This window comes from Branchiostoma lanceolatum, chromosome 4 (assembly GCF_035083965.1).
Source record: "Branchiostoma lanceolatum isolate klBraLanc5 chromosome 4, klBraLanc5.hap2, whole genome shotgun sequence".
In the NCBI taxonomy this organism is placed as follows: domain Eukaryota; kingdom Metazoa; phylum Chordata; class Leptocardii; order Amphioxiformes; family Branchiostomatidae; genus Branchiostoma; species Branchiostoma lanceolatum.
Window position 1 is genome coordinate 33081113 of NC_089725.1, and position 16212 is coordinate 33097324.

The following is a 16212-nucleotide window of genomic DNA, read 5'->3' on the forward strand; positions in this document are numbered from 1 at the left end:
TGGATCTTATGGGTTACCTGGTTTTCTGTGTGGGGGGTGTTATGTGTTACCTAGGTTGTGTGTGTGTCAGGGGGGATGTTATTGGCTACCTGGGTTGTGCGTGGGTGCTTACCTGGGTACGATTCTGTCGGGCAGCTTGTGTGTGGGGATGTTATGGGTTACCTGGGTTGTGTATGTGGGTGGTTACCTGGGTTGTGCGTGGGTGCTTACCTGGGAAGATTCTGTCGGGCAGCTTGTGTGTGGGGATGTTATGGGTTACCTGGGTTGTGTATGTGGGTGGTTACCTGGGTTGTGTATGTGGGTGGTTACCTGGGTTGTGCGAGGGTGCTTACCTGGGTACGATTCTGTCGGGCAGCTTGTGTGTGGGGATGTTATGGGTTACCTGGGTTGTGTATGTGGGTGGTTACCTGGGTTGTGCGAGGGTGCTTACCTGGGTACGATTCTGTCAGGCAGCTTGTGTGTGGGGATGTTATGGGTTACCTGGGTTGTGTATGTGGGTGGTTACCTGGGTTGTGTATGTGGGTGGTTACCTGGGTTGTGCGAGGGTGCTTACCTGGGTACGATTCTGTCGGGCAGCTTGTGTGTGGGGATGTTATGGGTTACCTGGGTTGTGTATGTGGGTGGTTACCTGGGTTGTGCGAGGGTGCTTACCTGGGTACGATTCTGTCGGGCAGCTTGTGTGTGGGGATGTTATGGGTTACCTGGGTTGTGTATGTGGGTGGTTACCTGGGTTGTGCGTGGGTGCTTACCTGGGTACGATTCTGTCAGGCAGCTTGTGAGTGGGGATGTTATGGGTTACCTGGGTTGTGTATGTGGGTGGTTACCTGGGTTGTGCGAGGGTGCTTACCTGGGTACGATTCTGTCGGGCAGCTTGTGTGTGGGGATGTTGAAGCCGAGGGTGTGGGTTCTGTCGTGCAGCCCCACCAGGTTGTGGGAGTAGACGTGCGGAGTTTTTCCTGCAAGGAAAACAACAACAATCAACATCACATGACAGCAACAAAAATAGACATCACACATCCACACAACAATCGACATCACTTCTTCACAAGTCGACATACTGCCATCTGAGCAGCGAACAACTCTACAGGGCACAGCATCCAATCAGAGGACACGATCTAATGATTCCTCCTCCCAGTAGATAAAACAACTTCTGGCTGGTCTGAAATGACCAGTGGTGTTCAGCTCGTGATCTTTGCATTGCAAATTCTCTCTGCAGCTGGAAACTCGTCAGTACCCTTTATTTTACCTACAAAACTGGTCATGTAGACATGGTTTATCCACTAGAGTGATACTCTGGTACAGTAACTACAGGGTATGGTCATACTCTGGTACAGTAACTACAGGGTATGGTCATACTCTGGTAGAGTAACTACAGCGTTGGGGTGAAGTGAACATTCCAGCAAACAGAATGATAAAGCCAGTAAGACAGCAGCCATGGGAAAGGCAAAATGGTGTCACACTGGGCAGGGGTGATTTTGTACATAATTTTTCTGCCACATCCCAGAACATAACACATTATACATGCATTTCTGGCTATGGCTGGACGCCGTGTTACCATGACTCATAATGTGACACTGGGACATAATGTAAGTTGGTCAGGAACTCATACCTTTTCTCTCTAACTGAGCAGTAAACCAGCAAAACATAGACAAAACAACAGGAGAATATCTGAGACCCACCCGTAATATAAAATTCAACGACTCAAAAGCTGATTAACTGTCTAGTTTCTACAGTCACTATCAGATGTGCGTAAATGCAGTATTCTAGCCTTGTCAGGGGTGCTGCACTACCAATTGCAGTTACTAGGGGGCGCAAGTAAGCAGCCAGGAGAGGGCCTCCTGAGGAGCGGGCTTGCCATACCTTCTGTCCGTCCGAGAAGGGGCCAGACAGAGGAGACACAAACAAACAGAAAGAAGGGAAAGTAGACATGAGTCACTGTACAAACAATATCATGTGGGTAAAAAACACAGAAGTGGCTTCAGAAAGGAGGAACACAACGGCTACATGTAGGCTGAGGTGACCCTCCGGTTTCCGAGAAGGGTGGAGGGCAGGTTGGGAAAGTGTCATGACTAACAAACTAAATTTTGTGTTGTCATAGATGATCAAATTTCAGACGTAGGAGGGTCCAAAATGTGCCAACGTGACATCTATCAAAAACTACCAAACTATCACCCTCTGGACAGCCTGCAGACTGATGTAACGCATGAAAACTTCCAACTCCAAACCACAAAAAAACCCGACTTTTCACCCTTCCCATCCCAATGTCGGTCCACATGAATGATGGCTGAGATGTCCAAGATGAAGGAAACTTCAGACATGTCATGAGAAGTTTTGTGCGTCTACAATACTGAGTGGACCAGACTGGGGACGATCGTACATGGGATGATTTATGAGCTGAGTCTCACCTGATACAGACAGCAGGATGTTATTGATGACGTACATCCAGGTGCATCTTCTGGGGAACAGCTGCAAAAAAACAAAACAAAAAAACATCAATAAATCTCCTGGGACTGGAGGGGCGCATGTTAAGGTAAGGGTGGGTTTTGTTGGGGTAAGGGTGGGTTTTGTTGGGGTAAGGGCGGGTTTTGTTTGTTTGTTTGTTTATTAGGAATCTCCATTAGTTACATTGAACTATTCTTCCTGGAGTCCTCTACACACAATCGAATAAAATACATAACAACAAATTATACAGATAATGTTGATCAGACAACTAGCATAAATCAATCATTAACGTTCTTCTTCTTGTTGGGGTAAGGGTGGGTTTTGTTAGGGTACGGGTGGGTTTCGTTAGGTTAAGGGTGGGTTGTGTTAGGTAAGGGTGGGTTGTTTACGTAAGGGTGGGTTGTGTTAGGGTAAGAAAGTTGTGCTTGGTACTTACGTGATCCATGGTGGCTTCGTGCAGCTGGGTGAGGTTTAATGTGTAAATCCCCTCATTGCATCCCACGATGATGTGCTGGTCTGGAAGGGAAGGGGAGAGAAGAATATGCAAACTGGTCCAAACACAGGATTGTAACATGAATGTGCATGGCAGCAGAAAGTTTCTACATTTCTGTGGGTAGGAAAGTAGCTTTTCTCTAACACTTACGCATAAAACATCTCTGTACATTTATGATTGCAATACCACAACATGTGGGGCCATATGTTGGTACAAGTCATCAAGTAACTCGAAATGTAGGGCCTCCAAAACGGTGCCTTTGAACTAGTGTTAAGAAGGTCCCAGCGTGGAGGGCTGGTTGTGTTTAGAAGGTCTCAGCGCGGAGAGCCTGTTGTGTTTAGAAGGTCCCAGCACGGAGGGCTGGTTGTGTTTAGAACGCCCCAGCGTGGAGGGCTGGTTGTGTTTAGAACGCCCCAGCGCCGGGGGCCTGTTGTGTTTAGAACGCCCCAGCGCCGGGGGCCTGTTGTGTTTAGAACGCCCCAGCGTGGAGGGCTGGTTGTGTTTAGAACGCCCCAGCGTGGAGGGCCTGTTGTGTTTAGAACACCCCAGCATGGGGGGCCTGTTGTGTTTAGAACGCCCCAGCGTGGAGGGCTGGTTGTGTTTAGAACGCCCCAGCATGGGGGGCCTGTTGTGTTTAGAACACCCCAGCATGGGGGGCCTGTTGTGTTTAGAGCACCCCAGCATGGGGGGCCTGTTGTGTTTAGAACACCCCAGCATGGGGGGCCTGTTGTGTTTAGAACACCCCAGCATGGGGGGCCTGTTGTGTTTAGAACGCCCCAGCATGGGGGGCCTGTGGTGTTTAGAACGCCCCAGCATGGGGGGCCTGTGGTGTTTAGAACGCCCCAGCATGGGGGGCCTGTTGTGTTTAGAACGCCCCAGCGTGGAGGGCTGGTTGTGTTTAGAACGCCCCAGCATGGGGGGCCTGTTGTGTTTAGAACACCCCAGCATGGGGGGCCTGTGGTGTTTAGAACGCCCCAGCATGGGGGGCCTGTTGTGTTTAGAACGCCCCAGCGTGGAGGGCTGGTTGTGTTTAGAATGCCCCAGCATGGGGGGCCTGTTGTGTTTAGAACACCCCAGCATGGGGGGCCTGTTGTGTTTAGAACACCCCAGCATGGGGGGCCTGTGGTGTTTAGAACGCCCCAGCATGGGGGGCCTGTTGTGTTTAGAACACCCCAGCATGGGGGGCCTGTTGTGTTTAGAACACCCCAGCATGGGGGGCCTGTGGTGTTTAGAACGCCCCAGCATGGGGGGCCTGTTGTGTTTAGAACACCCCAGCATGGGGGGCCTGTTGTGTTTAGAACACCCCAGCATGGGGGGCCTGTTGTGTTTAGAACACCCCAGCATGGGGGGCCTGTTGTGTTTAGAACGCCCCAGCATGGGGGGCCTGTTGTGTTTAGAACACCCCAGCATGGGGGGCCTGTTGTGTTTAGAACACCCCAGCATGGGGGGCCTGTGGTGTTTAGAACGCCCCAGCATGGGGGGCCTGTTGTGTTTAGAACGCCCCAGCGCGGAGGGCCTGTTGTGTTTAGAACGCCCCAGCGCGGAGGGCCTGTTGTGTGTGCCTACCTCTGGTCTGTGGATGCACCCAGCTGACGGCACAGTTGACCTTCAGGGGACAGCCGTTGAACACTTTGGAGAAACACGCTCCCATCTGCACGAGGAGAATCAACAGCTGTTATTGTTTATAACAGTCAATAAAACAACCATCTCTCAACAGAGACGGGGGGCGCCACAGACTTTCTGCAACTTCTGATCCTCTGCTCACCGAGTCACGTGATCTATCTGCATAACGTGAATTGCTCATTCCTTGACGAAGACCTGAGTCCATCAGTCAAAAATTTGGGTAAGGCGAATATTTGTGTGTTGGCAGTTCAACTTGATCCAGAATGACTTCTACCAACACAGATGAAGTTTCAAGTAAATAGTTGTTATCGTGGCATTCCTTTTCATATCCTGGTTTTCTCATCATCCTAAACAATATTTACTGGCTACTTAGCCATAGCACACTTACAGAACTATATGTACATTCACTGCAAATTCAGAAGAATGAAACTTACATGTACTTTAGGTGTAGGTGGGAGCCCATTGCACTGTGGTTCCTGCTGCAAAACAGGTGGAAACAGGTGAACACACCTGGCAGGTGGGAACAGGTGAACACACCTGGCAGGTGGGAACAGGTAAACACACCTGGCAGGTGGGAACAGGTAAACACACCTGGCAGGTGGGAACAGGTAAACACACCTGGCAGGTGGAAACAGGTGAACACACCTGGCAGGTGGAAACAGGTGAACACACCTGGCAGGTGGAAACAGGTGAACACACCTGGCAGGTGGGAACAGATAAACTCTATCTCTCTATCGGCCGGGACTAAACAAGTGCATACTTCACTCCAGATAAACTCACCTGGCAGGTGAGGCCAGGTGAACTTACCTGGGAGGTGGGTGAGAACAGGTAAACACACCTGGCGGGTAAACATATCATACCTAGTAGTTAAAAGGCACAGCTATGACGTGACCAGAGTTACATTTTGTAAACACTGCTATTCACATGCTGCCATTATGAACTGGGACATGTAGTTACGAGAACTGACATGATGCATTCACAGCTGATAAAATATCCAACATTACAGCCTTGAAAGCCATTCCTCAGGTATATCTGAAACAGCAAATATTTGTCCCACACATGCCCATGAACAAAAGTATGACAAAGCAAGGAAAGCCATCATTACCAAGATTGCAAGGGTTTCTTGGTGACATATCCTGGACCAAGTGGATCTCTGGACCAGACAGAAAAGACCGAATCACAGACAGGAAAAATAAAAAAACAAAAAAACAATGAAGAATTTACAGCTAATTGGTTCAGATATGTACGTTTGGTAAGGCAAGATTAGAGCAGAGCAAAAAAAAAAAAGTTAGAGACAAAAGCTGAAGGAGGCTGTGTGATTAGTAATGTCAGGTGCGAGAGGTGAAAGGTCAAGTGTGACAGGTGTAGTGTAAGTTCAGGTGTGAGAGGAGTCAAGTCTGTTATGAGAGGTGAGAGGCCATGTATGAGAGTTGAAAGGTCAAGTGTGAGAAGTGTGTGAGAGGTGAAAGGTCATGTGTGAGAGGTATAAGGTCGGGTGTGAGGTGAAACGGTCAGGATTGAGAGTTTTCAGTAAAACATTGCTGACAACAAAACAGAATGAGTAAATGTTTCGAGTGTGGCAAACGCTTAGTCTCATCTTGGCTGCCTTTTCTATTTGATTGCAATTCTATATCAGAAAATCTTAATGGTAGAATCAGACACAATCATGGACTTCTTTGAAAGAGTAAATGAGACTTGAACATTTGCCACATGTAAGCAGTGCTGGTGAGACATGCAGAAGGGCAGTATGGGACAAACTTTGCAGGGCATCCATTGTCTCCGGTTATATATCTTACATTAGACTTGTGGATAGATACATGTAGGTGGCTGATAATGCACATTATATAACATGTAGGTGGCTGATAATGCACATTATACAACACGTAGGTGGCTGATGATGCACATTATACAACATGTAGTGAACAGAGACGTTAGGTTAGAAGCAACTTAACATCATTTCTAACGTTGCAGCCATCCTAGTGATTGCATAAAAAGACTATTTTTTACAGAACAGGGCTCGAAATTCATCTTTAGGAATAGGTGCGCATGCACTGGTGCACCCAAGTCAAAAAATTGGGTGCACAGAAAGAATTTTGGGTGCACCAGATAAAATAAAGTTGAATGTTCTTCAGAACATAATTACAAGTTTAACGCTGCTGCCTTTCTTAGAACTTCAATCTGTAATTCTATAGCTAACTTCAAATTTTCAAACATTATTCATTAAATAAAGTACAGCAAAAAGTTATCATGCTGCTTTTTATATTTACATTTCAAGAATATTCTGTATACTAGTGTACAATAGTACCTTTACCCTATTGGCTACAAAAAATATTTAGGTGCACCAGTGCACCAACAGTCAAAAATTGGGTGCACAGCTCCAATTTTGGGTGCACTGGGTGCACATGCACCCACTATTTCGAGCCCTGCAGAACCAAGAGATTTATTCCATCGAAGTTTCGGTGACCATCTGTCACCTTCTTCAAGGCAATTCTGACTGGTTCACATTGCAATGCAGCACAGGTGTTGCTGCTTATACGTAATAATGAGATCTGATGCATTCAAAAGTATTTACATATGTACAATCACAGGGGATGACATCACTATGCGGTCCCAAATCTACGGAAGTGTAACACATACACAACTATCAATAAAAAAAATGCATCAATTAATCTCTTGGTTGTGTATTTTATTCATATAGAATACGGCCGGAGGGCGATCCGACCCGCGGTCGGGCTGGGACCGAGGGTGATGCGGAATACAACGTGTTGTATTTTATTTATGTCATACCTTGGCCATACCCACCCGAGAAAACACACATTTCAATGCGGAATGCGCCAGAAGTTGAGGGAGTTTTGTGTCCTCGAACAAGAAACTGTAGCAACATTGATTCCAATCTCCGAATCCGGTATTCGAATTTCCGACGGCCGCGCAACCGACGCGTTCGAAATGCGTTCGAAATATTCTATGGAAGCCTGTGTGATAACCCTCCCGAACCCTATGTGATCCGGATAGTTATCACACGGTCCGGAACACCCGTATCAGGCCCAGGCATGACATAAAGTGACTTACCAACCTGATGAAACTATTCACGGACATCATAGCGATGGTGGTAACACAAGAATGTGGAGTCAGAAAAGCGGGACAGGTCAGAGAGGTTAAAGGTGTAAGGTCAGAGTTCCTACCATGGGGGGTCTGGGTCTGTTCATGTCGCCAACCTTGGGCGGGACCTCGGGCGGCGGCGGTTCCTCGTCGGGCGTCGGCTCGTTGTTCTCCTGTTCCGACACCTGATCCTCGTCCATGTCCTCCCCGTTAGCTGTGGGCACGACCCCGTTTGCCTTCTCCTTAGGGGGCAGCGCAGGGGGGGTGCTGTGCGCAGGGTGGGTGCTGTGCGCAGGGGGGGTCCCGGCATCTCTCTCCTGGGTGGAGATGATTTCACTGTCTGATGCACTCTTCTGCCCAGCCTGGGGGAAAGCATCATGTGTCAATGATATAAACATGACATGATCACTGTCTTGGACATCTCATGTACATCACAAGTCATGCACAGCACATGCACATCACATGCACATCACATGGACATCACATGCACATCACATGCACATCACATGTACATCACATGTACAGCATGAGCTGTATTACTGCCTCTTGCGTCGGACGACGTGTAAGTAAGGGAAAGAAAGGTCCTACCTTTGGTGCGCCTGGTGGTCTTTCTGTACCGTTTGCTGGTAATGATGACCTGGAACAAACAAACAAATCTGTCGGCTACCCTTTATCTTTTAAAACAAGTCAAAGAAAGATCACAGGTAGGCCACACAAAAATGTTTCTTATTGTCCCAGCAGGACCAGGTTTGTAACAGGACACCCCTCCACCATAACTCTGTACCCTTAACCTTTGAACTTGACACACCCTCCACCATAACTCTGTACCCTTAACCTTTGACACCCCCTCCACTATAACTCTGTACCCTTAACCTTGACACCCCTCCATAACTCTGTAGCCTTAACCTTTAACCTTGACACCCCTCCACCAGTACTCTGTTTCCTTAACCTTTAACCTTGACACCCCTCCACCAGTACTCTGTTTCCTTAACCCTTAACCTTGACACCCCCTCCACCATAACTCTGTACCCTTAACCTTTGACACCCCCTCCACTATAACTCTGTACCCTTAACCTTGACACCCCTCCATAACTCTGTAGCCTTAACCTTTAACCTTGACACCCCTCCACCAGTACTCTGTTTCCTTAACCCTTAACCTTGACATCCCTCCACCAGTACTCTGTTTCCTTAACCCGTAGCCTTGACACCCCTCCACCATTACTCTGTACCTTTAACCTTTAACCTTCTGACCCGGAGCAAACATGACTACTCACGACTGGTCGGCCCCGGCTGCCTCGGAGTACTCTAACGTTGTCGTGTGTCCTCTGGGGAACAGAAACAGACGTTACGACATGGTGATGACATGTTCTATGCTTTGGAAGTATGATTCAGTCAGGCTAGTGCACCAATATCTAACACATCTACCCATGGGAGAATCCCAATGGTCCGATCGGCACTGTTACCTGCCCGGGGCAGCTAGGCCAATGGACTTGTGCAACCCTGATGTAACATACATGTACATGTAATTATTACAGAGTAGTTTGGAGACAGATAGAGTAAAATCTTCCCTCCCCAAAGGATAGTCAGGCTAATATGTTACTATATAAGAGTAGCACCAAGCCTGTTCCCAGAAGACTTGCACCCCAAATCCCTTTACATAATTACAACCACACAAAGCAGCCTGCCTTGCCCAGAATGACTGTAAACCTGACTTTACAGGACACCAACACAAATGCCACCTGACTGCAGAACATCGAGGGTTAAATATCAGAATTGGCACAGCTAGGTTTTCCTGTTGTTTTACTTTTCCCCTCATTCTGCTGAAGATAGAAGTGCTGTACATGTGCATTGGATGAGCAGGGGGGGGGGGGGGGTGTCTTGGCACGGATGGGTTCTGAGGGGGCCTTGGCACGGATGGGTTCTGAGGGGGTCTTGGCACGGATGGGATCTGAGGGGGTCTTGGCACGGATGGGCTGAGGGGGCTTGGCATGGATGGGATCTGAGGGGGGTCTTGGTACTGATGGGGTTCTGAGGGGAGTTTGGAATGGATGGGCTCTGAGGGGGATTTGGAATGGATGGGTTCTGAGGGGAGTTTGGAATGGATGGGCTCTGAGGGGGATTTGGAATGGATGGGTTCTGAGGGGGTCTTGGCACGGATGGGGTTCTGAGGGGGTCTTGGTATTGATGGGGTTCTGATGGGGGTCTTGGCATGGATGGGTTCTGATGGGGGTCTTTGCACGGATGGGTTCTGAGGGGGGTCTTGGTATTGACGGGGTTCTGAGGGGGTCTTGATATTGATGGGGTTCTGAGGGGGGTTTGGAATGGATGGGTTCTGAGGGGGTCTTGGCACGGTTGGGTTCTGAGGGGGGTCTTGGTATTGATGGGGTTCTGGGAGGGGTTTGGAATGGATGGGCTCTGAGGGGGGTCTTGGCATGGATCACTGGGGGGGGGGAGTTGGAGTAGTAAGCGGTGGTTTTGCATGGCTGAGAGGAAAACTTAAGAGCAGTCACATGGAATGGAATATACAAGGATAGCCCCTCCACCACAGGAACTACTCACACCACGTCCTAAACAGTCTACACAGAAACAAGGAAGGCGAGAGTTACCGTCTATGGAGTTCTTCTTCAACGGATTTGATAAGACTCCTTCAGGTGGACATGAGGAGAGAGAAGAGGAGTTAGACAGGGTCGTGCCGTGATGATGTGAAGTGCAGCACTAACAGCTCGAGTCTGACACAGCTTACTGGAGCAGGTTACAACGGGCACCATGTCCATAGTTCATATACTTATGTACATCTCAATTAACCTTCCACGGAGACACATAAGGCTTAACTGAAAGCAGAACATCTTTAAGGCTTCTAGAGTAACCTTGAGGCCACATGCCCTGACCCCATGAGTATGTGTGAGATGCCCTTACACCCGTGCCCTGCCCTGACCCCATGAGTATGTGTGAGATGCCCTTACACCCGTGCCCTGCCCTGACCCCATGAGTATGTGTGAGATGCCCCTACACCCGTGCCCTGCCCTGACCCCATGAGTATGTGTGAGATGCCCTTACACCCGTGCCCTGCCCTGACCCCATGAGTATGTGTGAGATGGCCTTACACCCGTGCCCTGCCCTGACCCCATGAGTATGTGAGATGGCCTTACACCCGTGCCCTGCCCTGACCCCATGAGTATGTGTGAGATGCCCTTACACCCGTGCCCTGCCCTGACCCCATGAGTATGTGTGAGATGCCCTTACACCCGTGCCCTGCCCTGACCCCATGAGTATGTGAGATGGCCTTACACCCGTGCCCTGCCCTGACCCCATGAGTATGTGTGAGATGCCCTTACACCCGTGCCCTGCCCTGACCCCATGAGTATGTGTGAGATGCCCTTACACCCGTGCCCTGCCCTGACCCCATGAGTATGTGAGATGGCCTTACACCCGTGCCCTGCCCTGACCCCATGAGTATGTGTGAGATGGCCTTACACCCGTGCCCTGCCCTGACCCCATGAGTATGTGTGAGATGCCCTTACACCCGTGCCCTGCCCTGACCCCATGAGTATGTGTGAGATGGCCTTACACCCGTGCCCTGCCCTGACCCCATGAGTATGTGTGAGATGCCCTTACACCCGTGCCCTGCCCTGACCCCATGAGTATGTGTGAGATGCCCTTACACCCGTGCCCTGCCCTGACCCCATGAGTATGTGTGAGATGCCCTTACACCCGTGCCCTGCCCTGACCCCATGAGTATGTGTGAGATGCCCTTACACCCGTGCCCTGCCCTGACCCCATGAGTATGTGTGAGATGCCCTTACACCCGTGCCCTGCCCTGACCCCATGAGTATGTGTGAGATGCCCCTACACCCGTGCCCTGCCCTGACCCCATGAGTATGTGTGAGATGCCCTTACACCCGAAACCTGTGGGCTTGAATAAAGATTCTAAACGGGAACTATGCGGCTACAGCGCCCTTTCTGAAGATGTGGCGTGAGTGTACGGTTGACTTGAGGTTGTCCACTACTATTGCCTACTGAAAAGTTGCAGCGTTACTCACTTGCTTCCATCGATCTCCAGAACGGGTCTCCACGCCCCCGCAAACTCATCGTCCTGTGTAGGAAGAACTTTGTTATCGAGTGACTCCAACCTGATGAAACTATTTAAACACAAGAGCCTGCTGTGCTACTGGCGCTGTATGCCACCAACACAGCAGTCTGCTGTACTGCTGGCGCTGTATGCCACCAACACAGCAGCCTGCTGTGCTACTGGCGCTGTATGCCACCAACACAGCAGCCTGCTGTGCTACTGGCGCTGTATGCCACCAACACAGCAGCCTGCTGTGCTACTGGCGCTGTATGCCACCAACACAGCAGCCTGCTGTGCTACTGGCGCTGTATGCCACCAACACAGCAGCCTGCTGTGCTACTGGCGCTGTATGCCACCAACACAGCAGCCTGCTGTACTACTGGCGCTGTATGCCACCAACACAGCAGCCTGCTGTTCTACTGGCGCTGTATGCCACCAACACAGCAGCCTGCTGTACTACTGGCGCTGTATGCCACCAACACAGCAGCCTGCTGTACTACTGGCGCTGTATGCCACCAACACAGCAGCCTGCTGTACTACTGGCGCTGTATGCCACCATCACAGCAGCCTGCTGTACTACTGGCGCTGTATGCCACCAACACAGCAGCCTGCTGTACTACTGGCGCTGTATGCCACCAACACGTCAAGTCTGTGTTCTACTGCCTACTGTTCAGTCAGAAATGATCTGTGTTAGTCACTACTGCAGGGCTCCAAACACCGTCTGTTTGTGATTCTGTATTTAGTGCTCCTGAGCAGAAACTGATATGGCTTTATACCCAGTTTTGTGTAGAGCATATCCCACTATAGATGCACAAAATTTGTGCTTTAAAATTGAGACAAATCTGCACAATTGGTCTGACTTGTCCCGGGACTCTTTCGGAGTCTGTATGCTTTTAGTTTGCAACATTTGTAGAATCTGCTGTTTGCAGGTGTTTATTTGGAGGCCTGACGGCAACAGCTGTTTGGAGCCCTGGCTGTAACAGAAGTCTTCATGCTTTAACCGAACTACTGCAGGCTCCAGTTTTCCCAGGATGCTCCTGGAGGACCTACGGAGCAGTGGAGCTCAGTGGAGATGGAGAAGTTAGGAAAACAGAAGGTTAGTCAGACAGGTACACACACCTGTTTCAGGTGGTACCAGGCGCACACACCTACATACGGTCAAGTATGTACAACACCTGTTACACCTTAGACTCCCTCAGGACAAATCGAGTTACTTACATTCCTACGAACCCTGTTTGGGACCTCCCCAGCGCGGACCTAGGGGGTTATGAGGAAAAAAAGAAACGGATATTATCTGCATCCCCCCATATAGAGCTTTACCTGATGCATCCCCCCATACAGTACCTCCATCCCAGCATTACACTTTCCCTTTCCCAGGGTTCCACAGTACTTTCCCAGGATTCCACAGTACTTATGGAAATGATGATGATCATGATGCGGACAACCATGCTCAGGAACGTCACCGACCAACCACAACTGGCCTTACATACTGACCAACCACAACTGTCCTTACATAACGACCAACCACAAGTAGCCTTACATAACGACCAACCACAACTGGCCTGAGATGTTAGCGCTAAGGCCTTAGAAAAAAGGTGTTGTGTTTCCGGTTACAGTGCTGAAAGAAATAGGGTTGGTACCTCAGGATTTTTATCACTCAGATCAAAACTTTCTGTATGTTGACCAAAAAAAGGCGAGGGTCGGCAAGTTTTCTAGGGTCGGTCGGTAACTGGAAACACATTTCCCCCTTGGTTGAACGCTTGCTCTGTGAAAACTACCACGACAGAGACTGGGGCGCTACAGTATGGAAGCTTCATGCACTCACACGCAACTTTGGAATAAAACCCACTTTCAATTTATGTCCCAAAAATCTTGCTGCTGTAAAGTTTTAATAAAACAAGTTTGTTAACATCCTTGCCTAATGGATCCTACATTATAACTCCCCACCTCAGCTGGCAGGAGTCTTGTACAGAGGCAGTTGTGTGATATGTGTTGTACACGAGACACCCTGACCCTGAATAACCCCATCCCAGAGTTCCACTCACAACCCTGACCCTGAATAACCCCATCCCAGAGTTCCACTCACAACCCTGACCCTGAATAACCCCATCCCAGAGTTCCACTCACAACCCTGACCCTGAATAACCCTATCCCAGAGTTCCACTCACCTCATCCTGCTGAGGTTCTGTTTCTCTTCTCAGAGGAGGTTCAAAGTTCACATTTTCCACTGGAAAAACAAAGAAAAACATCAGTGCAGGGACTTATGTCAGAGCACAACAGCTCATATAGGCAACTGGCTGTCTGTATCGCCAAGAGTGCGGTTAAGCCCTGGTGCAGGGGCAACTTCACGGTTAACGACCACGTCCAGACTTGTCTGCATGGTGGCAGAAGAAGTCCTACCACCTACATGTACGACGGACTGCACCCTCGACTCTGCATCAGCAGCAGGAGACATGAAAACCATACAGGAAACCATTTAGTAACAAGAGCTCAGTACTTACTGTCTATCTCTGATTTCAGTACTTACTGTCTATCTCTGATTTCAGTACTTACTGTCTATCTCTGATTTCAGTACTTACTGTCTATCTCTGATTTCAGTACTTACTGTCTATCTCTGATTTCAGTACTTACTGTCTATCTCTGATTTCAGTACTTACTGTCTATCTCTGATTTCAGTACTTACTGTCTATCTCTGATTTTGTCCTTTCTTTTCTGTCCTCCTTCTTCCGTGATGAAATCCTCTGTGGAACCTCTAATGTCGGCTGCAAACATGAAAACTGTCGTTAATAATGTGGACCGACTGTTTTCACTCATCGGTTTCCTTCCATCCATTCATTTACATTTACATTAATTCCTTCCAAGTCCAAGAAGCATGGTTGCTATGGTAATGATTGCTATGGTAATGGTTGCTATGGTTACCTCTCCTCTGTCCTCCTCATCCTCGTCGTCGTGGTTCTGGTAGGAGCTGGGGTTGGAGGCCATCTCCAGCAGGTCCTTGCCCAGCCTGTGGGACAGCTGCTGCTGGAAGAACGGGTGCTGAAAACAGCAGGACAACATGGACGTCAATAAAACAAACAAACAAACAAACAATATAGACAACAACAGGCTCCTACTGACCCCAATATGGTGAGGACGTTGTTCTGACTCACCTGGATCATCTTCTCTGCAGTCGGCCTTTTCTTGGGGTTTTTTGTCAGGGCCAGTTTGACAAAGTTGTGGAAGTTGGGAGTCCTGAAATGAAGAGAGCAGCACAAACATGTCAGTAGGAACATCCACCTCAACAGGTACTGACGAGAAGCTAGACACAGACCAAAGTCTTACTTCTCACCACCACATATAAACATCTCTGCTGGCAGCAGGTTCTGAGGAGAAGCCACAGACAGACCAAAGTCTAACTTCTCACCACCACACATACATAAACATCTCTGCTGGCTGCCAACGGCTCACACCTCACAACTTCAGCCTAGTATTGCAGCAGCCGCATCCCAGACATTCCACACACGCATCTCCACTTCCAACCAAACCAAGCAGCTTCCCTCCTGACATCAACCTCCACAGACGATGTAGAGAACTCGTACTCACCATTTGTTCTTGTCTTTAAGTTTCGGGGGGACGAAGCCACTTTTGGACATGAGGAACAGGACCCTGTGGACAGAAGAGGCGGAGAGGTCAGTGTTTCTGAGCAGATGTGTGGGGTGGGGCTTACACTGGCCCAGTGAGAGCTGAGTATCTGTGGGGTGGGGCTTACACTGGCCCAGTGAGAGCTGAGCATGTGGGGTGGGGCTTACACTGGCCCAGTGAGAGCTGAGCATGTGGGGTGGGGCTTACACTGGCCCAGTGAGAGCTGAGCATGTGGGGTGGGGCTTACACTGGTCCAGTGAGAGCTGAGTATCTGTGGGGTGGGGCTTACACTGGCCCAGTGAGAGCTGAGTATGTGGGGTGGGGCTTACACTGGCCCAGTGAGAGCTGAGCATCTGTGGGGTGGGGCTTACACTGGCCCAGTGAGAGCTGAGTATCTGTGGGGTGGGGCTTACACTGGCCCAGTGAGAGCTGAGTATGTGGGGTGGGGCTTACACTGGCCCAGTGAGAGCTGAGCATCTGTGGGGTGGGGCTTACACTGGCCCAGTGAGAGCTGAGCATCTGTGGGGTGGGGCTTACACTGGCCCAGTGAGAGCTGAGTATCTGTGGGGTGGGGCTTACACTGGCCCAGTGAGAGCTGAGCATCTGTGGGGTGGGGCTTACACTGGCCCAGTGAGAGCTGAGTATGTGGGGTGGGGCTTACACTGGCCTAGTGAGAGCTGAGTATGTGGGGTGGGGCTTACACTGGCCCAGTGAGAGCTGAGTATGTGGGGTGGGGCTTACACTGGCCCAGTGAGAGCTGAGTATCTGTGGGGTGGGGCTTACACTGGCCCAGTGAGAGCTGAGTATGTGGGGTGGGGCTTACACTGGCCCAGTGAGAGCTGAGTATGTGGGGTGGGGCTTACAC

At 49.7% G+C, this 16212-nt stretch overlaps 1 protein-coding gene across 13 annotated transcripts in view; it reads right to left on the bottom strand.

Annotated features, from left to right (window-relative positions):
• LOC136434109 (mitogen-activated protein kinase kinase kinase kinase 3-like) overlaps positions 1-16212 on the bottom strand; it is a 61508-nt gene that overhangs the window by 24333 nt on the left and 20963 nt on the right. For 8 of the 13 annotated variants that reach the window (XM_066426861.1, XM_066426859.1, XM_066426867.1 and 5 more), the window contains 17 exons: positions 15309-15371; positions 14876-14957; positions 14646-14762; positions 14410-14488; positions 13895-13953; positions 12945-12983; positions 11698-11750; positions 10264-10302; positions 8932-8982; positions 8246-8294; positions 7741-8019; positions 5664-5711; positions 4993-5037; positions 4502-4586; positions 2879-2958; positions 2406-2466; positions 848-956 (listed from right to left, as the gene is read on the bottom strand). In XM_066426861.1, coding sequence (XP_066282958.1) covers positions 848-956; positions 2406-2466; positions 2879-2958; positions 4502-4586; positions 4993-5037; positions 5664-5711; positions 7741-8019; positions 8246-8294; positions 8932-8982; positions 10264-10302; positions 11698-11750; positions 12945-12983; positions 13895-13953; positions 14410-14488; positions 14646-14762; positions 14876-14957; positions 15309-15371 — 1338 coding nt within the window. The remainder of the gene's footprint in view (positions 1-847; positions 957-2405; positions 2467-2878; positions 2959-4501; positions 4587-4992; positions 5038-5663; positions 5712-7740; positions 8020-8245; positions 8295-8931; positions 8983-10263; positions 10303-11697; positions 11751-12944; positions 12984-13894; positions 13954-14409; positions 14489-14645; positions 14763-14875; positions 14958-15308; positions 15372-16212) is intronic. The other 5 variants (XM_066426864.1, XM_066426862.1, XM_066426866.1 and 2 more) reach the window with 5 other exon arrangements.